General features: G+C 38.1%; 3 protein-coding genes across 11 annotated transcripts in view; 2 read left to right on the plus strand and 1 right to left on the minus strand.

Annotated features, from left to right (window-relative positions):
- Nucleotides 1–1,823: 1,823 nt before the first annotated feature.
- LOC117307094 (protein SHQ1 homolog) lies at nt 1,824–10,762 on the plus strand. The gene is made up of 11 exons (XM_033791753.1): nt 1,824–1,929; nt 2,380–2,536; nt 3,058–3,122; nt 3,540–3,665; nt 3,898–4,067; nt 4,480–4,592; nt 4,975–5,102; nt 5,678–5,832; nt 6,344–6,521; nt 7,048–7,208; nt 7,794–10,762. Exons 2-11 carry the CDS (start codon nt 2,394–2,396, stop codon nt 8,679–8,681), a joined length of 2,127 nt encoding a protein of 708 aa, XP_033647644.1. The 5' UTR covers nt 1,824–1,929; nt 2,380–2,393; the 3' UTR covers nt 8,682–10,762.
- A 1,749-nt stretch (nt 10,763–12,511) lies between these two features.
- On the plus strand, nt 12,512–14,399 carry LOC117307404. 3 transcript variants are annotated; one of them, XM_033792154.1, is made up of 2 exons: nt 12,512–13,165; nt 13,385–14,399. In XM_033792154.1, exons 1-2 carry the CDS (start codon nt 12,684–12,686, stop codon nt 13,857–13,859), a joined length of 957 nt encoding a protein of 318 aa, XP_033648045.1. In that variant the 5' UTR covers nt 12,512–12,683; the 3' UTR covers nt 13,860–14,399. The 3 variants fall into 3 exon arrangements, with proteins under 3 accessions (XP_033648045.1, XP_033648043.1, XP_033648044.1); XM_033792152.1 differs by having other exon boundaries at nt 12,512–13,651; nt 13,763–14,398; XM_033792153.1 differs by having other exon boundaries at nt 12,669–13,492; nt 13,604–13,874.
- The window catches only part of LOC117307403 (intersectin-1-like), a 35,870-nt gene continuing 24,312 nt past the window's right edge, over nt 14,386–25,943 (minus strand). For 3 of the 7 annotated variants that reach the window (XM_033792151.1, XM_033792149.1, XM_033792147.1), the window contains 4 exons: nt 18,110–18,202; nt 16,304–16,469; nt 15,701–15,860; nt 14,386–14,529 (listed from right to left, as the gene is read on the minus strand). In XM_033792151.1, coding sequence (XP_033648042.1) covers nt 14,410–14,529; nt 15,701–15,860; nt 16,304–16,469; nt 18,110–18,202 — 539 coding nt within the window. In that variant the 3' untranslated portion in view covers nt 14,386–14,409. Of the gene's footprint in view, nt 14,530–15,700; nt 15,861–16,303; nt 16,470–18,109; nt 18,203–21,630; nt 21,694–23,472; nt 23,728–25,943 lie in introns of all 7 variants that reach the window. The other 4 variants (XM_033792146.1, XM_033792145.1, XM_033792144.1 and 1 more) reach the window with 3 other exon arrangements.

Here is a 25,943-nt window from a genome sequence, read left to right on the forward strand (position 1 = left end):
ATCCTGCTTCCCAAGATGAGAAAACTGGTCTTGAGAAGTCCAGTCCCGAGCCCACAGATAATGACAGTCAACAAAAGGCATCATGCAAAGATGGTATGTGCGGTGCACACACTGACACCAGTACACTTATCATCTGTGATTCCATCGTTCGAAACAAGGCAACTCAATGTAATGTGACCACTGAAAACAAAGAAACGCAGTATGAACTTACAGATTGTTCAGGATCGCTGTGCGTTGAAGCTTCTGTCATTCAAGAGAATGACGTCCATACATCAGATCCTTCCCTTCACAGTGATCCATATGACGGATGCAAGATCTGTTGAACCATTATATACAAATGTTGGAGTATTTAAGTAGAATACAGCAGAAAATAATCAATAGGGCCCAATTGCATAAAGCCTGTAAGCAAAAAAAATTGCTTAGCATGAAATTTCTTCCTTGATAAAAACAGAATTACCAACCAAATTTCAATTTGTTGCGTATTGCTTGATACTGGTTTTAGCTGTTGTTTGCTTATCCTGAAAATCACGTAGCAATTAGGTGGGTAATCCTGTTTTTATCCAGGAAGACATTTTATGCTAAGCAAATTTTTGTCCTTACAGGTTTTATGAAATAGGGCAGGTGAAATCTTGATTGTTCCATTTGGAACAGTCCAAAGTTCAACGAGTAACTATATTCTTCTATAATATTGTATGAAATGCATCCAGGTTGTATAACATACCACACATAGATCCTGGTAATTTGATATGTTTTCATATAATTCATAATTTGTTTCAAACTACAACACAATGTTTAAATTAGTGTGGGTTTGACCTGATAAACATGCTTTACTAATTTATTAAAATGAAGTAGAATGTGTCATGTTGTTGCAAAGCTATTTTGAAAAGTTGTAAAGAATGTAAATAATATGTAGTTGGCATTCTGAAATTATTTGTGTGTATTGTCTTTCCCATTTGTCATTATATGTACACTTTTCACGATTTCTGGTCAAATAATTACTAACTAGAATCCTCGCTGTAGAGTGGTCATAAATATTTCACCCAACTAACATTATTGCGTTACACTATCCAGTAAAGTTTGAAATAACACCATGTACATAAACCAATAATATCTATATGGGCGCTGTTGTGATTACTATTTTTGGTAACAACTTGACAGAAAGTGTGGAGTTGTTTACAACCAGAAGAGATTGCCTAGCCACCATGCAAAGTTTTAAATATCACTTTAAATATATTATTGTTGAAACATTTAATTCACTCAAAGAATATAATGTGAATTCTTGTTTGTTCTTGCGTGACTAAATTAATTTTTTGTTCAATGTTCCGAATTCAAAAATATAAACAAAAACATTGTTATGTATCACAAAAAGTATTTTAAATTCATAACTATTATTGTGTAAATTGTTGTTACTTTTTTGTTTTCCTCTTGGTTTGTTATGAGTGTGTGTTGTCTCATTATAAAATATATAAAAATTTGGTCTACCTATTAGTGGTTTATTAATTTATTTATTTATTTATATTAATTGGATTTGGTAAAGTTAGAAATGTGAAGCTTGGAATAAAACTGTCTGATAAACTAAAAATTGATAAGCTGGACAAGTTTGTTTCATCTCTCAAACAATACCTCAACGACGATTGGATGCAAGTTTATAATAAATAGTTTGAGGAACCACTCTCTCATGAATATGCAAGAGCAAATGTGTCGTCATTCATTTGCAACCTCGTTTGTTCCACATGCATGAATTTGCCTGATGTGATCGTCCCCATGTGTAATGCTACATAAACGGGTGGGACCAAGGTTTCAATCTAGCTTCAATGGCGGCGCCCATGAGTTGAAGTAAACCATGAGTAAACCAACTTCCTCCATGTGACAACTGAGTGATTGCAGTGACAACAGGGCGATATCGAACTTGATTTGACAAACTATAAGGTACAGTTACACAGACCGCATGAATGAAATTTATCTGGGAATATCTACTACCAATAACCAAAAGGCGAAAGCAGTACAATTTAATACATACCATGCCATGTTTAATTAACGTTGGGCGCTCTGCTGCTACGTGAACTGCTGCATTGATGGGGGAACTTTTATAATAGGTAAACGACCGCGGGCTACTGTACTATCAATATCATCTCTATCCACACACTGAGTCACCATCGCCACACATAGAAGCAGACGACAAGGGAAGTAAAGTGCGGTTAGACACTTATTGTAAACAACAACAACAAATATATTTAAATAATCATTTGTGATCTACTTGACAATCAAAACAAACCATATGTTAAAAAGGTACTTTTATTAATTCAGTACATGCTGGTCATCGAAAGCTGTAGTTCATAAATAAGAAAAAAAGTGTCTTATTGTTTCATTTCTTTGTAGAGTGACGTTTGACAATGCTTACCCCATCATTTGTGCTTACCCAAGATGCTGATTTCTTGAGGCTTCTTATTAAAGCACGCTATGCGAAAGTCACAGACGTGGAAACATTTGTTGACGGCAATGACTTCAAGTTCTATGCAAAGCCGTATTTCCTGAGGTACAGTTTTGATTAATTCATTGTTCATTCAAAATTCCATCGTAAAGGTAGGGTCATACTTTGGGTAATGATCCCCAAAAAGAAGGGAATTGTTTCTCAACATGTTCAACAACTGCAGTGTTTCTTACCAAGTGAGTTTTTATGGTCATTAACTTTGGAATGATTACAAAAGGTATACCCTTTACCTCCCTTTGAGTGGGGCGGGCCACATTCATCGACACCCTGCTGCAGGATGTTGGCTTCGATGACACATGGGAAATGGGGACCCTGATGCTGGACAGGAAAGAGTGGAGGGCTGTGACCAAATCCTGAGTTGGTGTGGGATAGACTACGCCCTCGCATCGCATCGCATTGAATACAGATGAAGACAAACAATCTAAATGGAAATAGAAATCAGCAATCCCAATTTACGAAGGCTTATTTTTCCACCTTGAGGATGTCCTGACGGTGGCTACTTAAGACCAAGCTGATGGGAATATTAATGGAATTCTGCTTTCAAACATTGTTTCTTCCTGTCCCAGGCTTCACCTTCCTGGAAGAGTTATTGAAGATGGCAGGGAACGAGCAAAGTATGATGTAGACTCAGGTATGATCTCGCTCCACATGATCTTAGAAGAACATGTGAGAAAATCCAAATGATAATATACCACCTTATGTTTAAATATATTATTGGAAATGTTCAATAAATAATTTGAAATAATAATGAAAACAATATGAAAATGAAGGATTAGGCTATTCTTGTAGTTTAAAAATTAAATCTATATCAGTCTATGTAAACATTAAACAAGTGTGACTTCAGTTCCCTCTTAAAGTTGTTGAGTGATGTTATTTTGCGAAGTGTGACAGGGAGCTTTTTCCACAATACAATTAAGTTTCTATTAAAAACAAAAATTCATTTAAGCACATTTCAATTTATACCATTTGTTATTGTTCCTTCTAATGTAGAGTATAATTTGTATAAGATTTCTTAAGGTACTTTCATTTGCGATTTTGTTCTTTTTAGGATCGTTTGAAATCTGTCTCCCCAAGGAGACACCAGGTGAAGTCTTTCAGGGCCTGGACATGTTAACAAAATTGTTAACCCCAAAAGGTCAGAGGTCAGCCGAGCAGCCTGGGATTGAGGTCATTGGTAGGTCATTATGACAAAAATGTGTTACTTTTAATTCCTGGTAGTTAGTACTGATGGTTGCCTTAAAGGCAGGGTAGGGTATACTTTTGGTAATTGTCAAAGACCAGTGTTCTCACTTGGTGTATCCTAACATACTCATAAATAATAGTTGTTTTGGGAAAAAACATGGTGGCTGCACTGTAATGAATGTCCAACTGACAATTTAACGTGGTTCCTATTCTGTGAACCTTAGGTGAGAGTGGGAATGAAGGTGAAGAACTAGACGAAGAAAATGCTGATGACCAGGGAGAGATTGACTGGCAGATGGAACAGCAGCCATTCCAACAAGAGGAGGATGCCCTCATGGGAGAGACGCACTATGGCTTCGCAAATAAGAGAAGCGGTGTCTTCCAGAGGTTGCAGGTAACATTCATGTAACAGCAGTTTTCATAAAGTTCATAATTTCATCAGTTATGCACAAAAATTATTTTATACTGACTTAAAGTTAATACCAATGCTGTGTGACTGAAGGTAGTACTATTTTTGACATGTGCATGTCGTAGTTCTGCATTTATTTAGCAAAATGTTCCTTAATACTAACCAGTGAAATATGCTAATGATGTAAGCATAAAATTCCCTGCCTCCGCCGATTTTTTGCTTTTGGTAAACAGAGCCATGAAATTGGGCCCTGCCTGGTCTTCAAGGCTGCCCTGCTGAGGAGCATTGCTGACTTGAAGACCTGATGGCAGCCAACTAGAAGGCTGTGAGATTTGCAGAGTAGATGATGAACTCAAAAAGAATGAAACCAATTTGTGTATTCTGGCTTGTATGACAGGAGGAGTTGTGCGATGTTGTTGATGTCCCAAACCCAGATACAATGCATCTAAAGGAAAGGAGGACAGCCAGAGGGTCGGCAGAAAATGAAAAGTTTGATGGTGATCATTACTTGTAAGCTTCATCTTCTTACTATGGGTCGGGTTTAGATAGAGCTAAACAAATATTATACATTTGCTAGATATGCTTGCAGCACAGCAGATACCAAACTGTGTGACCGCTAACCAAACATACATGTCCAATGGAATCAGCTTAAACATAAGTGCAACTTTTGTTCATTTTATTGTTCTAAGAAATGTGTGCAGAACTATGTTAACAGTAAAAAAAAATTACCTTAAAAGTCAGCTGCCACCTACATTCTAAGGTCTCCAATCGACTCCAGTTTTAAAATAACTACATTTCTACAAAGTCAAAATTTGTCTGCTCTTAAAAACAATCGTCTTTGGATACACTGGACTGGGCATGTTCTACAAGACATATTTCCTGTATATTCCAGGGCTGATTTATACCAGGAAGATACAACATTAGATGAGCTTCAAAACTACAAGCCATCATGGCACCCAGACTGGAAGTCACTGCAGGCAAAGACTAAACAGGCTTCCATTGGTCAGGAGGGCTATGAGGGTATGTATGAAGTTTGAACAAATTAATAGTAACTAGGTTTTATATAGTATTTTAACTACCGGCAAGTCAAAGCGCTTTTTCTATTATTCGTTAAGACAGGTCTTGAAGTTATTAAATTACAAGACTCAATTATGTAGGACCTCATAATGGATTACATTGTGCTGCGGCCAATTAAGCAGCCACTGCCAGAAACACCGGAGCAAACCCCTTCTCTTAGTGATATTTGTGTAACAAGCTGGGTTCTTTTATGTGCATTACACAACATACGGAATCTTCGGCTTAATGTCCCATTTGAAGGATGAAGCGATAATGGTTATGTTTCTTGCTTGGGGGCCTGAATACCAGGGCCCAACCACATAAAGCCTGTAAGCACAGAAGCTTGCTAAGCAGAGACAAATATTGCTTAGCAGGAGCTGGTAGCCAAACAAAAGTCCATAAAGTTTACATTGTTAGGACTAGTGCGACACTAGCCCCCTGCCCACCCATTTTTTGCTTAGCATAGAAATTTCACTACACCAACCAGAGTTTGCAGCCATAAATTCGCCCTAATTGAATGTTTTCGTTTCTTCTACCAGTGCAATTCACGGAGGGAGAAAGGGAACAGATGGTGAGGTTACCAAACAGACAGCACCTCCTGGATGACGAGACAGAAAGAGGTGTATTACTGGGCCTGGTAGATATTATCTTTGCTTACGCCTACAATGCCAGAACTACGCTCGGTGAAAACTCAGTAAGTGCAAACTTCCTAGTTTGGAAATAATTCTGAAATCGGCAAGAATCTGAAAATGTATCTGTGTGTTCGTTTAAATGTTAACTTGTAACCATTTTTAAATTGGTTTTCTGTTTGCTTTTTAGCATTGAACATAAGTTATGAATCCTGAAGTGAATTTTGTATTGTTCAATTGTAACTAACCTCAGAAGCAGAGTGAGTCATTCCATTGAGTGAACATTTTATGACCATTTTGTTTCTACATGTTTTATGCATTCATTGCAAAATGATATCACTTGGTACTTTTGTCTGGCAAAATTTAATATACAGAAAGTATGTATGTGCGGGAATATTTATCCAGCCAGTTAGAACGCTCCTACCGTTTAAAATTTTAAAACGCTCCCTAAATGATGTGAATGAACTTGGTCTTCCAAAAACGAATAATGTTCTATCCATGTTAATGTACAATTTATTTGAGAAAAAAAAACAGTTCCATATATATTGTGTATTACGTTACATTTGTTTTTCCCAGGTGGAGTCGGCATGGACCATTTGTAAATTGAGTCCCACCCTCTCCTGGCTTGACTGGTTCAAATCGCTTGATGAAGTGATGACTGCTTGCTATCGTAGGGCCTTGTGCTATCCATTGTCCAGACACTGGGATCTAACACGGAAAGTCTACCAAGACGTCAAAAGGATCTTTCAGCTAGGTACTGATACTGTCTGCTTGTTCCAAATGCTGTGCCAAAAGTGTATGTTTTTAAAGTTGATTGAGGGCAAGCTGTGGTTTCCACAAGGACCCCAAAATAAGTTGGCTCGGTTTTTTGCTAGGTGTAACTGAGATCCTGACTTTCAGAAGCTGGAAAGTTGCTTTAGGGCAAGCTGGGAATTCCAAAAGGGCCCAAAAATAAGTTGGCTTGGTTTTTTTGCTAGGTGTAACTGAGATCCTGACTTTAAGAAGCTGGAAATTGTTTGTGCGAGAACATTTCATGGCTTAACAAGAAAGTTTGCCTGTGCTTGGCTTGCACAGCTACACAGGACTAAGAGAAGCAATTTATGGTTAAGTGTCTTGATCAAGGGCGCAAGTGTTATGATTTGAACCAACACTCCAATGTCTTAGCCGTCAGAACCTGAATTCAATTTGCTGGATATCATGGCCACTACACAAATGTACACAACTATATAGCAACAATCGCCAAACTTTTATGATTGACAGAATCTGTTGTTTCTTCGCAGGAAGGGGGCAACTATTAAAGTGTTTACTCGAAACCCATCAGATATGTGCTGGAGATGACCCTCGCTACATTCTCAATGAGCTTTACATCACAGATTACTGTATCTGGGTACAGTCCGTCAGTCATGTCAAGATTCAGTCCTTAGCAACAGCTCTGAAGAAGGTCATTATCATCATGTTACATTTGTCACTAGATATCCAACCAAAAAAAATTACTTTCAATATTGACTTCAAATATTGCTAAAAAAGCTTCATGTTTTGCAAAAATAAGGAGTTACAAATAATATTGAAGCCAAGAAGTCACCAAGCATGTTAAGCGAAAATTACCCAGTCAGTTCCTTTCCCTTTTGGTTAATTATTTAAATATCAGTTGTTCTGATCAGTTGATAATGTTAAATAGATGGGAGGGGGACAACAATTTACATGCCTGCCACTTTTCTCCTGTGAGGGCAATAGCATTTTTATAGTCAAGGGCATTTCAATGAAGGAAAGGCAATTTTCTATTTGAACATATCATTGGGCAGTAAGGCAATGACGAAGGCAATAAAATAGCATGCATTGCCTCCATGAAGTATCAGCCTAAGATCTACATATACCTGTAATACGAGATAAGTTCATTCTGTTGAAATGGAATCAGGGTGAAATTTACCGCGTCATCTTCTACCCAAGTATATTACCCAAGTATGATAAAATTTTAATTTTATTTGATCTAGATTGTCACCTGTTCTGCATTTCTATTTCATTTTAGGTGAAAATAACAAAGAGTAGCATCGGCTTTGAGCTTGAGGAGCTGGAGGCAGCAGCTGCTCTTGTGAACCAGGAGGACAATGGGGAACAGTGTGAACAATCTGAATCTATTGAACAGTTTGGTTACCCGCATATCCTTCATAAGGTGATGGCGGCAGATGTGGAACATGATCCACCCTCTGAAATGTTTGCTAACAAAGAACAAGACATTAAATGTGAAACCAAGATTGGAGATGATTCTCAAATATTGAATAAAACAGATTGCAAAACATTGGGTGAACATGTCGGGAAGGATCAAGACAATCAAGCTGAGGAAACTACGGAGAATGAAATCGTTTCAAAACTTTCAGCAATGAAGCTTCAAAGCATTGGATCGAAAGGTACTGAGGATCTCTTGGATACAGCCTCTAAACCAGAAAGCTTGTCATTGGATGCGTGGGCTGCCAAACCCCCATCGATGAAGATAGAAGTGTTTGGTGAGGACGCGACAGACATTCCTGCCGACAATCAATCAAACAGCCAAGACGCGAGTCAGGAAGATGCGGGTTGTCGTAGTGATGAAGAGAGAGGAATAATTAAAGAAGCTGATATGAAGATGGAAGAGGAACTACGTATATCTTTATCACCCAAGAACACTGTGACCTCCCATGGACAAAAACCTCAGAAGATGTTAGAACCATGCACAGATAAAAACCATTCTAGACTGGACTCGGATTCTGAATCGGGTTCTGAATCGGATGACGAGTCCGATTCTGAATCGGATGAAGATACAGATAGTGATTCTGAATCGGGTACAGATTCTGACTCAGACACAGATTCTGAATTGGACACTGCTGCAGGTCCCGACTCTGAATCCAAAACTGGACCGAACATAGTAACCAATAAATAAAGTTTCTTGATTTTGTTATCAATTCAGATTTAAGCAAAGTCAGTCTCAACTTGGAATTTGGGAAGATTAAAGGTCTCCCAAAGGTTACTTTGCAAGAAGCCCCCTGAAACAATTTGGGTTTAGGAAGGCCTACTCTTGCTATATAAGAACTGGGCAACTAGATAGTACATTCACATGTTTGATCAATGGCAGTACAGCAAATAGGCAAGACATCACTCTGCTCTAAATCATATGGGAGAAAATTTAAATGTCTCAACTAATGAAGGCTGGCCAATTCTTGACCAGGGGTGGATTTCACAAAGAGTTAAAACTAATCTTATCTCGAGTTAAGACGAGTTACTCGACCTAACTTAGTACTCGCGATAAGTTTTTAATATCTCCTAGGACTAGTCCTTTGTGAGTTGACCCCAGAGCTTCTGAAGTACTAAAAGGATCCTTTGGACAACAAGAGACACAAATCAGACGGTAGTCGACACCGACTCATTCATAGTTACACTTCTAGTACAATTCATAATTTATTTAAGCTTTTCTATTTGATTGTAAAAAAAAAAAGTTTAACATCGATTGAATATACAGAAGTAACCATGTTGTTTCCGAAAGCATTGCTGTATTAAGTAACAAGAATATACTATCAAATAATATGAAATAAACAAAATTAGAATACAGTCACAAGTTTGCCTTCGAGTCAAGCATAAACTAATAATGACAACTGACTTACAAGTCTTAAATTTATTTCTATATTTCAAGACTTTGGTCTACTTAATCCTACGGAGTACTGTTTTGAACATTGCTTCTCCTGAATTATAGTACTTATACCTTTTTTTAAGTTCTTCATCATCACAGCATCGAAAACTGTCAGTACAAAATCACCATTTCAAAAACATAAATCTTTCCAACACCTCTCGCAAGAAGTACTGTTTTGTTTCTTCCACAACCTATAGTACTTGTAGTTACCCTTTTAGTGCATTCAAGGTGTTTTGTTTGTTTATTATTATTTTTTAAATGCAAGTTTGTCCCAAACAAGGCTAAGGGGTGGGGGGCACTCTTGGTAAGGGGCTACAATAAGAAAACATTCAGGTGAAAATAACTCGGGGGGGAACTAAAAGTAGGAATTTATGTTCCTTGAAAAACAGTTTAGAATTTAGGATGGAGGGAAACATGTACCAAGCAAGGAGTTCCAAATAGACGCAGTGTGGAATAAATCCATTAAAAAGGCTCTTTTCTACATCTCAACAAAGCGAGAAAGGCTAATGCAAGCAAGGAATGGTTTTCTTTTTTATTTTTAACAAAATTTCGTTGTTAAGGTTTGTTCCCCCAGTAAATCAGTACTTTTTATTTCTATATAAGCATGTAGAAGCCTAAAACCATGTATGTAGACCGTCGTTCTCGTTGTTAATATTATTTTAAAGGGTCAAACACCATGACATTTTCCAACTCTGTCGGGAAAAAAACACCAAATGATATTTAGTAACTTATTTTTTTTTACAATACAACTACTGAAAAGTATTTCATTGTATTAATTAAAGGCACATCGCAAGGTATTCTATTTATGTAACAATTCAATACACTCACAATGAAATAATTTATATTATTGTAATATTACTGACAAAGTTACTGACCACTTAGTTTGCAAAACCCTTCATTTGTCTTGGTGCGTTTACAAAAATAGTAAGCAGCCCTGCTGAAGAATCTTAAATCTTCAATGGTAAAGTGCAACTTGTTTTATAAGACCAAGAACCAACTTGGCATAGATATGAATTTACTCATTTCAAAAGTATTTTCATTACATGGAAGACGAATGTTGTCAAAATTTATGGAATTGTTTTTGTGCACAATTTGTACCAAATATTAGGCCGCTTCAGTGATTTAAAAAAATTACTTCTGGTTTGATTCTCTAACACACATTCAAGGTTTATTTCAATATGGCTTCCCATAGTTTGCCCTAAAACAGAGTTCAGGTGTTTAAAAAGGACGGTCCAAAAAACACCAATTTCGCACAACACAACTGCTTACCAGAATAAGATTACCAGCCAAACTATCATGTCACATGTACCATTTGTAACTGGTATCCTGCTCATTTCTGCTTAGAAATGGTATAGACCGTATTGAATAACCCCTTTTTATGCTATAAAATTCCCCATCTTGTAGGGCAAACCGTATGCGCGTCCAAACGCTCACATCAATGAAGCACGCAGCATTCCCAGGTCTTTAGAATTTGTCTATCGAGTTCTTTTATTTTCCCTTTTTTGTTTTGTCCCTGGTCTCCAGAAGGTACCGAATATGAGAGCAAGCGCACAGACGCCATGTTGTAGGTCAGATATTTCAATGGTGACGTCATAATTATTATACCATATGGTCTATAGACGATGTGACCTGTGACATCACATGTTTACAAAAGAGCCACAGAGCCTGGACTTCCTGCAGGCATGATTTGTACACAGCTCAATGGAAAGAAAATATAAAATCTTACATTTTATGGAGATTGCACTGTCTAATTCTTATCAACTTTTGATATGATGAAAGGGGGCACATCTCTAAACTTGTCCAGCTTTTACTTTCATAACTCTAGGTTTTATGTGGAAATAATGACACAAAATGTCAACTTTCCCATAGGACCAGTGTAGTACAGTGCCTGCCAGAACAAGGTCACACTTATTGTAAACGAGGTTCACATGGTCTATAGAGGGATATACTCAAGATGATCCAAACTGTATTCTTCATTTCACCTTTTGAGGATGATTCTATTGACTTTATATTCTTTGACCTTAACTCTTTTCAAACAATTTCTCCCTCCCCCCCCCCCAAAAAAAAAAAAGGTTTTGAAAACATTAATCAAGAACTTATTAATTTATTGTTCATGTACTATGAAGAATACATGAATTCCTAAAGATAATGAAGGTTTCAAAATCAGACTATCAACCACCAAAAAATTGCTCTAAATTACAGCAAATGTTGGGTTGCGACTTTGTCAGAGTTTTGCAGTGACAGCTCACTTAGAAGCAGCATAAATGATTTCAGCTTTTATAAGACTTTGTTAATTTATTCATTACTTATCTAATTATCACCAACACTAACCATGCCACGACCAATAAAATAAAAATACACGCTAACATTGAAAGAAAATTTGTTTTAAAATCAAGCCTAAAAGAGGACTCTGTACAGTACTAAGCCATCTATTAATCGTACTCCATATTGCTAGAATACAAATCAAGTACATGTACCATTTCATACCAAAAAAGGGAATGGGTGGAGCCAGTTGGGGGGGGGGGTCAGTGCATTCCAAATAAGTGCACTTTTCCAAAATAAGGTTTGCAACTCATTTCATCTATATTTAAATTGCATAGCATGGAGTGCATGTACCTTTACAATCCATTTCACATTATAATGAGTGCTGTAAACACATGTGCAACAGTAAAGGCAGATTTGCTTTCGTTGATTTATGCATTTCGATGAACATACGTGTATAAAAGAATGGACCGACAGATTTATTTGGATAACCAAGCAAGGTTTTGAGGAGCAATAAGTAAGCAATGAGGATTTTTATGAGAGAAATACCCCAGCCAATGGTAGGGGGGTTTGCTTGGGAATGTTGGACAATGGGACTCAAAAACAATTTCAAAAAAATTCAAGTCTTTGCGAGACTGTCCTGACCAAAAAGAACTTTTGTATAAACTACTGACCACGACATTTATTGTCCTAGCTCCTTAATTCATTTTAAATCTATAATCACCAACATGTGTTCAAAGAATTGACTAAAACAAAAAAGCTTTCGTTCCTATTTGAGGTCTGTGTTCACTGGTGCCATTTGGTGCTCAATATGTGGCATATGTGGCGTGGTGCCCCCCCCCCCCCCCTCCTTCATTTTGTGTCTTCATTGCTTTCTGGAAATCTCAGGAATTCTTTAGAGGACTTTAAAGGTTTATTTCTGTACAATAGGAATAGAGAGTTCAAGTTGAGGAACTCTTTTCTTTAAGGAGGGGAACCCTCTGCAACATACAAGGCATGGTTTTCACTGGTAGATCCAGGATTCTTAGTAAGAGCAGGAGTGTTCAAGTACCGGTAAAGGAACTCTTTCTTTTGAGGATGGGAACCCTCTGCAACATACCACAAGGCATGGTTTTCACTGGTAGATCCAGGATTCTTAGTAAGAGCAGGAGTGTTCAAGTACCGGTAAAGGAACTCTTTCTTTTGAGGAGGGGAACCCTCTGCAACATATTACAAGGCATGGTTTTCACTGGTGGATCCAGGATTCTTAGTAAGAGCAGGAGTGTTCAAGTACCGGTAAAGGAACTCTTTTCTTTGAGGATGGGAACCCTCTGCAACATATTACAAGGCATGGTTTTCACTGGTGGATCCAGGATTCTTAGTAAGAGCAGGAGTGTTCAAGTACCGGTAAAGGAACTCTTTTCTTTGAGGATGGGAACCCTCTGCAACATACAAGGCATGGTTTTCACTGGTAGATCCAGGATTCTTAGTAAGAGCAGGAGTGTTCAAGTACCGGTAAAGGAACTCTTTTCTTTGAGGATGGGAACCCTCTGCAACATACAAGGCATGGTTTTCACTGGTAGATCCAGGATTCTTAGTAAGAGCAGGAGTGTTCAAGTACCGGTAAAGGAACTCTTTTCTTTGAGGATGGGAACCCTCTGCAACATATTACAAGGCATGGTTTTCACTGGTGGATCCAGGATTCTCAGTAAGAGCAGGAGTGTTCAAGTACCGGTAAAGGAACTCTTTTCTTTGAGGATGGGAACCCTCTGCAACATACAAGGCATGGTTTTCACTGGTAGATCCAGGATTCTTAGTAAGAGCAGGAGTGTTCAAGTACCGGTAAAGGAACTCTTTTCTTTGAGGATGGGAACCCTCTGCAACATATTACAAGGCATGGTTTTCACTGGTGGATCCAGGATTCTCAGTAAGAGCAGGAGTGTTCAAGTACCGGTAAAGGAACTCTTTTCTTTGAGGATGGGAACCCTCTGCAACATATTACAAGGCATGGTTTTCACTGGTGGATCCAGGATTCTCAGTAAGAGCAGGAGTGTTCAAGTACCGGTAAAGGAACTCTTTTCTTTGAGGATGGGAACCCTCTGCAACATATTACAAGGCATGGTTTTCACTGGTGGATCCAGGATTCTTAGTAAGAGCAGAAAGAAGAAGAGAAAGACATATACATGTATATAAAGCAGAGCAGCCCAAGAGCACCTATAGGGTAAATTTACAAGTAGGGGTATGTACAAGGCAATCCAATGGATCCACCAATGAACTCCAATGTACTATTGATTGCTGATAGGTTCAGATGTAATGTATTGAATATTGGACTCGCTACTGCCGAGGGTAATGTATAACCGTGAGCAGGCTTGGCGAGATGCAGATTTTCAAATTTGCGCTTTACATTTTTATTCTCATCACCTTGATCCAAATGTTATATTATCAGCAATTGCCACCTCCATCAGACCCATCCACACTATCGATGAGAACTTAGCCTCAATGACCTATCATGATTCAGTCAGTTCTTGTATTTCCATCCAAAACTCAACTGAGGCTTGAAACAAAGGAGGAACGGGCTGGTCCCTTTATTTATACGGAGTGTGAGTATTCCTTTACTGTTATTTAATGCAGGGGGGTCAAACCAAAATGGCTACAGCATAAACAAGGTGTACTCGGCGCTATCTAAAATAAACTAAACATAAATGCCTAAAGTATCGCCGCAGGCATTACACATCAGCCTGTATTATGATCTAGGAAGCGAGTTTGTCTGCTTAAGTCGCACTTTCATGAATTCTGGCTTTCTTTCTTCGGCTATTGCCTCATTCTCCTTCATTTTCATCATCCTCTGCTCTTTCTCTTCCTCCTGAAAGATAAAAAATAAAGAATGCTAAAAAAAAAAAAACTGAACCATTTACTCCAGAAGAAGGTCAGAGTACACTGTTTGAATTGTCGAGCAGAAACCGGCTCTTCTCAGAGCCACCACTACTCACTAAAGAGATTTCTTACATGGTGCCATAACACACAGTTTGTTTTCCACAATGTATACTAGTCTTAAGTCTTATCTAACTACAGCCCAAATAAATACAGCCCACTAAATCACTGATTCCAATTACGCACAGACCTTGAAATTGTTTTAATCAATAGTCGAATAACTATTTTTCCAGTAGTCTACCATAATCTTGGTCCCAAGAATGATAATCCCAAGAGCCCTCATGGGTTTCATACACATTCACCAGTCTTAATAAACCAACAAAACTCTGAAAATGATCGTCCCTGTAATGTTAAAGGCAGTGGACACTATTGGTAATTGTCAAAGACTAGCCTTCACAGTTGGTGTATCTCAACATATGCATAAAATAACTAACCTGTGAAAATTTGAGCTCAATCGGTCATCAAAGTTGCGAGATAATAATGAAAGAAGAAAACACCCTAGTCACACGAAGTTGTGTGCGTTTAGATGGTGATTTCGAGACCTCAAGTTCTAAATCTGAGGTCTCGAAATCAAATTCGTGGAAAATGACTTCTTTCTCAAAAACTATGGCACTTCAGAGGGAGCCGTTTCTCACAATGTTTTATACCATCAACCTCTCCCCATTACTCGTCCCCAAGAAAGGTTTTATGCTAATTATTTTGAGTAATTACCAATAGTGTCCACAGCCTTTAACCTACATATTGATTAAACATTCAATATTTTACTTCCTATTTTTATATAAGAAAGAAGATACAAAAAGTACTTAAAATGAGGCATAATCCTAACAAGACAAATAAATAAATACATTAGACAACATTGGAACAATAAAACATATGAAAAAGGAAGCCCTCACAAGACACAACAAATACAGAAAATAATCACCAGGTTTATGAAAATACAAAATTATATGAACGCACAAAAAACAAACGGGGAGGAAAAAAGAAAGTGACTTCAACTCCAAAAAAAAGTATATGAAACATTCGCTTGAGCAAACTTTTCCAAAATATTTGTTCACAAAGATTGGATTTCATAAGAAATAAAAGGCAATTATTGCCACACTCACAACTCGTTCCTTCTCCTGTCGTTCTAGTAACTTGATCTCCATGCTTGTACGTCTTGACTTCTGTTCACGGAGCTGTTCTTTCCTCTTCTCTTCCAGTTTTCTTTCTCGATGGACAACCATAAGCTCTGGCTTCTGAGGTAGAACATTTCCAGACTTGTAACTGTGTGAACAAAACATAAAAGTGAAACAAAAAGTGAAAATGTTGCAAGATTTGTACCCAAAATATTTGTTTTCTCCAAGGATCATCAACCATAGCATTTAACAGCTGCTTTGGGTTAATTTTTAGATTAACTTTAACAAGGTTTCTATAACTCTAAAAGCTAACTTTTGTGGTGAATCTTTAGTTCACCATGTGGCTGAATGGTCTGGCATATTGACCCCAACTTCTGATAGCCTGCTAGTCAAATATAGTGAGCATTTTGTGGTATGAGATGCCCTCAAATGTGATAAAGCGCTAGATAAGAACTCGGTAAATACTCTGTAAATATTATGATCACGATATTAACATCCCCCATTGTAAGTAGGATCAAGGAAGGATCTAGTGGGATTAGGGTTCAACCCTAGAAGGGATGAATAAGGATAAGTGTTGATCCCCCATCTTACCTCATTCTAAGTTCCCGATGAAGTTGCTTATGCTCCCTTGAATCCTTGACAGGATTAGGCAGAGGTTTTGGTTTGATCTGGAAAGCATCATCCCCACCGGGCGACGTGGGCGAGCGATCATTAGATTCTTCTGATGACAGTGAGGAAAATCTCCCCGAGGAGTTCACTGCGAGGAAATGGAAATGCTGTTAGTCTTAAAGATGAGCAGAAAAGAAGAACCAGATATCAAGGTAGAGTAGTTTGGTTGGTGGCTGGAAAATAATGAAACTATATTCCCGTCAAAACTACCAAAAATATTTTGTAAACAAAAGATTTTCTCAATCCCTGTTTAGTGTTAGCAATCCTGAGGAAATTTGCACAACAACATGCATTGATATAGAGTTTCTTTAACTTTTGGTTTTAAATAACAAGCAATCAAGTAATAAACCACAAAGTAACCAACACTTTTGGTTTTATTTACATACGTATAAGATCTGGAAATAATTTAACTATTTACCCAACCATACAGTGTTAATTTCATTGGGGGGGGGGTAATGTTAAGCATTCTGCATATTCAAGTAAAGATTTAAACGTTTCTTTAATATGTATAAATAAGATTCATTCTGAAACAGTAAATGCAACTAAAATGTTCAACTTGTGTTTTAACCAATACATTCGACATTAAAGATCAGGGATACAAATACAGAAACATTTATTGTAAAAACACATTAGCAACAAAAGCAACCACAATTTAAAGCAATGAACACAGCAATTAAAAAACACAACACTCAAATGGAGGTTTTAATGGTAAGCAACTGCAATCAAACACAAAATGATTTTATTTTTTTATTCAGCTTTGAAAAAGCAATCTCCTTTTGGTCACCTGGAAGCAAACAAATATTAACAAAAATATGCAGAAAAGAAATAAAAAAAGAGACAAATGTGAAAATTTTTAGCATCTTGTTAAAATCTCTAAGTAAACATTTAAAATAGCAAGCTTCATCTGGGAAAAATAGTTTGTCCATAAATTGCTCCACTGCACCTAGGAATATAATGAGGCCAAACAAGACAACGCTTGACAAGGAATTGCGGTTTGCATGCATATAAAAACATCACAAAAATCTGCATGCATTTATAAGCATGCATTAAATAAATTTAAACATACATTTATAAATTGGTCATGCATTTGCATACCCATCTCCCATTTAAGGTCATTGTGGGAATGAGTGTGTATTTAAACTTCATTATTGGGCCGTCTTTTTTGTTGCCTTGCCCAATGTGTCACCACTGATGTTTTAAATGCACTGATGATACACAGTTAATGTGGACTAGCGGTTTTTTCACCTGGCTATACTGAACTGTGCAAAATGGTAAAATTTATGCAAAATGTACGCAGTCAGCCAACTGACATGAATACAGCGCTGCCACACATATATGCAATGATTCTATATACACATCCAAATTGTTATTGATAGGTAAATAGAGGTCAAGTAAAAAACAGCATAAATGATTCAAATGTAAAATTTCAAGATAAGTATTCTCTTTATGGCAAATCTTCACACAGCTGGTGGTGAACTTGGCATAGTAGTGAGGGGGGGCTTCTTCTTATAATGGACAGTAGAAACACCATTATTATTGCAGCCATCTTCTCTAACATAACATCCCCAACTTTGCATTGGTACTCATAAGCACAGAATCAAAGTGCAGCAGAACCATTCAGCTTCTAGCCTTGGTTTGAATGGAATAGAAACAAACAAACAATCACTGCATCTCTCGGCACGGTGATCTTACAAGACAGAAAAATCCTCTTAGAACGTTAAAACTTACACATGTGATGGAAGGGCATGTCATTCTGGTCTTTGATGGAGTCGCCCATGTCATAGTCAGGAGGGGGTGGACTGGCCATGGGTGGAGGTGACACTAGAAAACGTGAAATGCGGTGAATAAGAAAACAGACAATGGTGAGTGCAGGTGGGAGAGAAGGGTACGACCACAAGAGCCCGTTTTCACACTACTACTGTTCCAACCCCGGGGAATAACTGCAAGCCTTTTCACACACTGTGATCGATTATTACCCCCGGTCTGCCCCGGCAAATGAGCATACGCTGGGGAATAACCACCCCTGCTCTGGAGTAGTGGTGCTGAGCGGTAAAACCATGTGGTATTCTTGAAACGTGAAACCGGAACCCTGTTCGATAGGGCCACCAGTGTGAAAGTTCACCAGTGTAACCGTGGGGTACAAAAGTAATGGCACCTCCTCAGGCTGTATAACACTGGGATAAGAGAAACAGTGTGAACAAGAGAGAGAAAATAACACATTTTCAGGACAGTTCACTCAATACACATGCATACATTTCCCAGGTCGAAAACATTTCCACTCCACCCAGCATCTGAAAAATTGAAATGACCGAGTGTAACCAACAAACAAAATTAATTTTGGTACACACTCTGGGTGTGTCTAGAGCTAACATTTTTTGTTAAAGGTCTTAGAGACATAATGTTGGGAATTGCAGATTTGCATTGCATATGCAGGTACAAAATAGCCTCTACCAAGTCCAATTATCATGGATTACACAATGCACACCAAGGTTGTTTCCGAAATATGTTGTCAATATGAAGTCAAACCTTGATGAGGTAATTCATCATACTTTCATTAACATAAAGATTAGTCCAAATTATATAAACAAAATAACATTACTTCGTGCATTGTGTCCTTCTACTGAATCTTTTTTTTTTCCAAAAGCAAAAAGAATGACAACAAGGTGAAAATGGAAATTCTTTTTGATACAATTTTCTCTCTTTATAATCCTTCCGTGACTTGTTCACAATTTCGGTAAATTGCCTGCACATATACACATCGAAGACTTAACAGTTCCGCATTAAAATGATTAATGTTCATGTTATGATAGAGACAGAAAATTATACAGGTTTTGTTTTCTTCTCCATTCTCATAAAAGTGAAAGTGATACTCGGCTGTTTGCGAGGAGACCAGGCATCCACTAATGCAGACACCTGTTTATCTTCCTGGTAATGCTAATTTCCCACGGGTGCAATTTCCATAAAGTACGCAAAGAACCAAAAAGCAATTTTCTTATTCATTACGTGTGGATCCAGTGGACAATTCGAAAAGCCCTTTTTCACATCTCGCATGGACATTTTTCTCTGAAGTGATAAACATGAAATACAATTCCGGTGTTTTATCTTGTAGTTGAGATCGCTGGGGAGGCCACAGGCTTCTCACTCAGATGTTTTGTTTATGATCTTGTATACAGTGGTATAAATAAGCAACCAATCTGTAGCTGTCGGCAAGAAATTTAACACATAATGGAATCAACAGTGGCAAGTTTACACGTTATGTTTATACAGTTTATGATTGTTAGTAGTAGAAGTAGACTGTTAAGAAACCTAGGATGCCACACAAGGGAACTTGTGGCAATCCTGAGAAAACCTATTAAAACCCTTGGGTGCTTGCTATGTGAACAAGAAACACCAGTGATAACCCCTACTTTACCATGGTCAAGTGTTCTGGGTTATATTCCATGCACTGTCAATCCTAAGTACACAGGACCAACTGCTTACTGTCCCATCCGATTGAGTGGTTAAACTATCTACAGCTATAATGCTATTTTTGTTAAGTGGTTACTTTATCAGGGAAAGGAGGAATGGGGAGTTAGTAAAGGACCACGAGGTGCGCAACTGTATACCGCTTTAACATGAACAGTTACTGATTTTTCGTACAAGTTTAATATAGCAACTAATATTATGCATACATAAAATAAACAAGCTTATTGATCTAAGTGACATTATACAGAGCACAGTGGACAAAGAGTTACAAACATGAACAATACAACACAAAAGAAATTAATTACTACTGCCAGATTCAATTAGTATAGTTGGCTTTGCTGAAACTACACGTTACAACACCACAACACATCCCCTTTCCACACTAAACAGTGACGCAGTGTACATGTAGGGGCTAATCATAGAACATGATCACTAAGATTTCACAGATATTGACTACCTGCCAACTCAACTGTGCTGGGCCCAATGTTACCATGGGCAGCCCACTCCAAACCTCTGGTCAATAAACACCTGGTAGGGTTGTACTAAAAAGCAATCCTTGTTCGCTCCCAAAAGAGACCGCTTTTTACGCATGCTCGTTGAAAACTTCAGAGTGCTTGAATGGCACTTGTAGAATGCTAGTACAATTGTGTCAAAATGCAAGTATGTTTCAAATGAATAGTTTTACATGATGACCTATACTACATAGAGATAGACATGTCACAAGATCAAAGAAGCATGAGAGGGGACCAGTTGCCCTTTGACTTAACGCCTCTTTTGCATGTTACCATACTTGAGCGTGCACATAAAGTGGATCGGCCACAGGCCTAAATTAAATGAGGCCAAGGAGGGGATGCTTTGTTTTTGTTCAGCGGAGTCGCTTGCGCTTGCGCATTGTAAATGCATTCGTAGGTATCGGAGGTGAGCTATTATCTGTAATAGAATTATATGTGCCAGATTCTAGCACAGTTCAATAGACCAACTCCAGCCGTTGATTTCACTTAACTCATCCTAACTTTTAAGACTTAGGACGAGTTCAGTTCTGTATCCGAAGACGTTAAGACGCATTGAACCCACCCTAAGTTAGGACGGTTAACTTGTCCCAACTCAAGATAGGATTGATCCTAGCGTTTTGTAAAATTGACTGCTAGAGTTATAAGCGAGAAAGCCGTGCAGGGGAAAATGGCGCAGCGAGATTGATCATCTAAGAACCAGGTTTACATTGTTAATCATCCCTACGATCCAAATAGCTAAATACTACTAACAGAACTATTTACAAAAGCTATGCAATAAGTAGTGTTCCATTGTCGTGAGTCCACCGGACTAAAAGATTAGAGCTGCAAGCGTGTCCCTGCTGTGTGAACCCAAATTAGTGGTAGTGATGTTTGCAGAGGTCAAGGTTTAAAACAAAACAAGACTGTCTTCTGTTGCATTGAACTGCATGAACATGTTGCAGATCTTCTTTTGGTTGAACACTAAAACCGCTTGCAACAGCCACAAAATCTGTGTAGGTATTTCATTTCAAGCAAAAACAATTTTTTGTGGGTTTGTTTGTGCGCACACTTAATTTCTCAAGTATTTTTCACTCAAACAGTTAGCAAAGAAAATTTGGAGGTAACCCTGTGGAATATGGTTATAGTAAGCGCAAAATGCTATTCTAGCAGTCTCGTTACTTCATCAGCTTGTTATAGACTGTGTTCAAGTCTGGCGCGCATTTGCCCAATTGACCACTTTGGAAGCATCACTAGAAAAACTCGCAGCAGGTAAGCCAAAAAGCTTCAACTTACTGGTCTTGAGAAAATCAGGAAGATCCTCGTCCTCTTGGCTTCCCTCTTCAGGAAAGATTATTTCTGTGGAATGGTTTGATGTCAACAATAATCAACAGCTTATCCAATCAATGGTTAATATTCAAATTACCTATTTGAAATTGACCAATCGATGGTCAGTATTCAAACTACCTGTTTGAAACTAACCAATCAATGGTCAGTTTTGATAATAACCTATTTGATAATAACCAATCAAAGGTCAATATTCAAATTACCTATTTGAAATTAACCAATCAATGGTCAGTATTTAAACTACCTATCTGAAACTAACCAATCAATGTTTAATATTCAAACTACCTATTTGAAACCAACCAATCTAAAGCTACCTTACCTACTGATGAGAACTGCTATTATAAAACCCTATCAGTATCTTGTCTGGAACCACGTTCATCGCTACACTGGAGTAGCTTTGCATGCTGATATTCTAATATATATGTACCACGGTCTATTTCCAGGCATATGTATATCACAACATGATATCCTCATGGTTAGTTTCAGTAGTCGTAACTCATTGTGCAATTAAGACGAACACACCATCGAGTCAGAAAACCAAGGCTTCATATCAACCGTTGGTTTCATATTCTGTTCAGAAAGATTAAAGGGGTTTTGTTTTCACAGAACTCTGGAAAAGTACCGAGTATACAGTGTTTTGACACGCAGCGGTGTAAGGGTAAACCCAAATTATATTCTTTACGTTCGTACAAATACAATACGTTCAAAGGACCCCCTTAATTATTATAGTTTTGCACACAGTATACTAATGTGTAAAATATATTTGTTGAAATGAGAATTTCCTTGGGTGCACAGCTCCTGAAATTTAAAAACCTAAAAGACAACTGAAGTTGAATTGAGTTAATCAATGAACATAAGAAAGAATGAAATGATAAATTGGTTAAAAATTTACTTCATGCACTAGTGTAGATGGCTTTTTTTCTGTCTAGAACTACCAAAGCTTGAAACAAAATATGTAAACACAGACAAAAGTTGTTAGTACATGGTTGCTACTGTTACAGCTACATATATTTACCCAATTGACCTGACATCATTATCCATGATCAGAGCTGTAATTGAGAGAGTTGCGACAACATGCAATACGAAGCCGTTCTTTGTGTCAAAAAACGCTTTGGCGAATATCGTGTGCTACACAAGTCTGCCCATTTTGGTTGTGAGCACTGCATTCCGACCAAAAATGGCGTCCAACAACCACGTGTTGGAAGAAAAACAGGTCCCTCTATGTTGCATCTACCTCAATTATACAGCTCTTCCCACAACAAAGCTCGCTTGTGCCATTTTGGGAGCCAGATTCCCAGTGTTACTGTGCAGTGTACTATCTAGCTGACACACGTGACGTTAGACATACCCATATTATCGTGACATGCAATTTGACTCCCAAAATGTAGACCATGGACACAGTAGCTGCGTGTGTCGGCGGTGCAAAGGGTCTAACCTAACTACGTGTGTGTGCGCTATTACGACACATCAATCTACAATGGGAGACTTTTGAGACGCTGGCGGCAGCAGACATAACGATCCTTTTTTGCAGCTCTGAGTGCGCGTGCACATGCTCAGTATTGCTCACGTAGGTCTGAGCACGTGCTCTACTGGCAAGAACTGTGAAAAAGGACCGTCCAAAAGTCTCCCATTGAAAGCAAATTAGAAACAGGTAAAACACAGCAGATCATTCTAAACTACAAGGAGGTATGTGTTAAAACCCAACGTATGTGGGAATCGTGCACTCATGGAGAAAATCCAGGTGGTGAGATGGTGGAGGACATCCAATCAGCGACATGTCACTGCACTTACTATGATGAAGGGGCTGCTGGTTGTATGCCGGTGGTAGCTCGACACCACACGAGTGTGGCCAGCTGTGTTTCTTGTAACTGGGAAGACGATTTGGCGACATGGGTGGCGGTGTGGGTAAAGTAGGGGAGGTGGGCGAGGGCGTTTTACCCACGCCCACGGGGACCCCCTTGTGCGAGAGAGAGCGAGCGTGTTGTGATGGCTGCTTGTCCCTCGCCAGGCCCTCTAAGCGTAGCCCTGTATGCGTGTGCGTGGGCACTAAACGTAATTGGCAAAGAAAAGAAAGCTGTTAAGCAACCAAAGCTACCAAAAATAAATCCGAGGCTGAAAGAGCAACAAAAAAAAAGCAATAGTTCAGAATGAATACAACAACTTATTCTATTTTCTATTCAATAATAATTTACAGTTTTCTAGCTTGAAGGCACTTACTTTGCGAATTTCAATCAATTTTAACTTTTGATTAGAAGCGAAAAACAATTCTCTTGCTATTGACCCACTTCACCTCAGGTGATTCAAAATCCTGGTTAAGTCATTGTGGAAGATGATCCTATTTATGTGTTACAGAGTGAAGTGCAGTTTTTAAGTGGCTGTGGCGTTTACACGCTACCCATAATTTGTACGTGCAATTTGACTCCCAAAATGGCGAATAGCCCAGGCATGATATTTTAGTACTAGAGCTAAAACCAACGCACACATGGCTAAAGAATAGACTTTTCAGGCTATTTAATCACAATATTTCCGATTTTTTTCCCAAGGGCATAAGAATCGGAAAACAGACTTATATAGTGTGAAGAATATCATGCCTGGAGTATAGCCACGAGTGCAGTGGTGGAAGGAGTCAAGAGGTCAATGCAAATGGTAGCCAATTCAAACTTGCTACCAAAAGTGCATGAAGCGAAGCTTATAATCATTTGAAGAAATCATTTTCACTGTAAGATAATATCCCGTCACTGGGTGACTCACATGTGCGCTATATAAGAGGCCACAATTATTATTATTATTATTATTACTTGGCAAATCAATCTCAAACTGCTCAATGTCAATTTTGCTTTACATTTTTCTATCCAAAATGTTGTCCAATCCCTCTGGTCGTATAGACCTTATGCATTGACGTCATCCAGCCTCCATCTTAGAGGTAAATTGGTGACTAAACAATAAAAACGCACAGATTTGTACGCGCCGGGCACCAACTGCCGAACACAGGATTGGCCAATGAACAACCTCCTTTTGACCACTGAAATGACGTCATGTGCATGGTCTATTCATCTGTTTTGTATTTCAGGATTGAATAGCCAAACAGCGAAAGAGCATTGATTTGAAAGCATTTAAAAATGAAAGTGTTCACAAAAAGGAAAGCAAGCACAGTTTGGATCAACAAAGAGCACCGTGTGAAAACTCTACCTGTTAAAGGGACACGTTGCCTTGGATCGGGCGAGTTGATCTATGAAAAGCGTTTGAAACTGTTTGTTATGAAATACATGTGGTTGGAAAGATGTTTTAAAAGTAGAATATAATGATCCACACAATCATGGCTCAAAATTGCATGTTTTTTCTTGTACGCCTTGAACTAACACGGCATGCCATTTTGTGGAGTTTGACTCCGCAAAGTAAAGAGAAAACCATGCAATTTTGAGGCATGCTTGTGTGGAAACATCTTTCTAACCATATCGATTTCATAACAAATGGTTTCAAAAGCTTTTACATGGACCAACTCGACCGATCCAAGGCAGCATGTCCCTTTAAATACAAAAACCTTTACAAGCTATCAACAATGAAAAGGAAACCGAGTCTAAAACAAACAAGTTATTTGCATTGTCTCCATACAGAACCTATCTGTGAATTACTTGTTCGCAGAATGTCAATATTTAGCAACTTTGTGTAATTGAATTCTTGCAACATATTTAAACTTTTTCCATTTAAAAAAAGCTTCCTTCTTACTTTTTGGTTGTCACAGCTTTTCGTATTTGCAGCCAGCAGGAAGCCAACAACAAGAGTGTAGATATTTAAAACACTCTTTTATTCACTTTGTTTTTAAATGTTACATTTTATTCTATGTGCTGCTGATCAGCTTCTTGATCATTAATGATTTGCACACTTTGCTTTTAAACACACAACAATGTGCATACTGGGAAACAGCTTTATGAAATTGGGCCCTGGTGAAAAATATGAAATGAAGAAGTGTAAAAACAGCGCTTTTTGCAGGATTTTCAATCTAACCCCAATCCCAATAAATACAATGTATCTACATGTATCTGATTGCAAACTGGATCTGTGTCTGTCTAGACCCCCATATCAAACCATGTTTGTATAATGCACTTTTTAAAGCTATTGATTATGTGTAAAGTTGGCTTGAAGATAAAATCCGTAGTCACACTTGTGCTTGTGGAATATAAAAAGATATGGTGCGTCTGCATCCCATATCTAACAAAATCAGCCTTCTCCGAAATTCAAATCCCACTTGTGTAATATTAAGT

Source organism: Asterias rubens, chromosome 2 (assembly GCF_902459465.1).
Source record: "Asterias rubens chromosome 2, eAstRub1.3, whole genome shotgun sequence".
NCBI lineage: Eukaryota > Metazoa > Echinodermata > Asteroidea > Forcipulatida > Asteriidae > Asterias > Asterias rubens.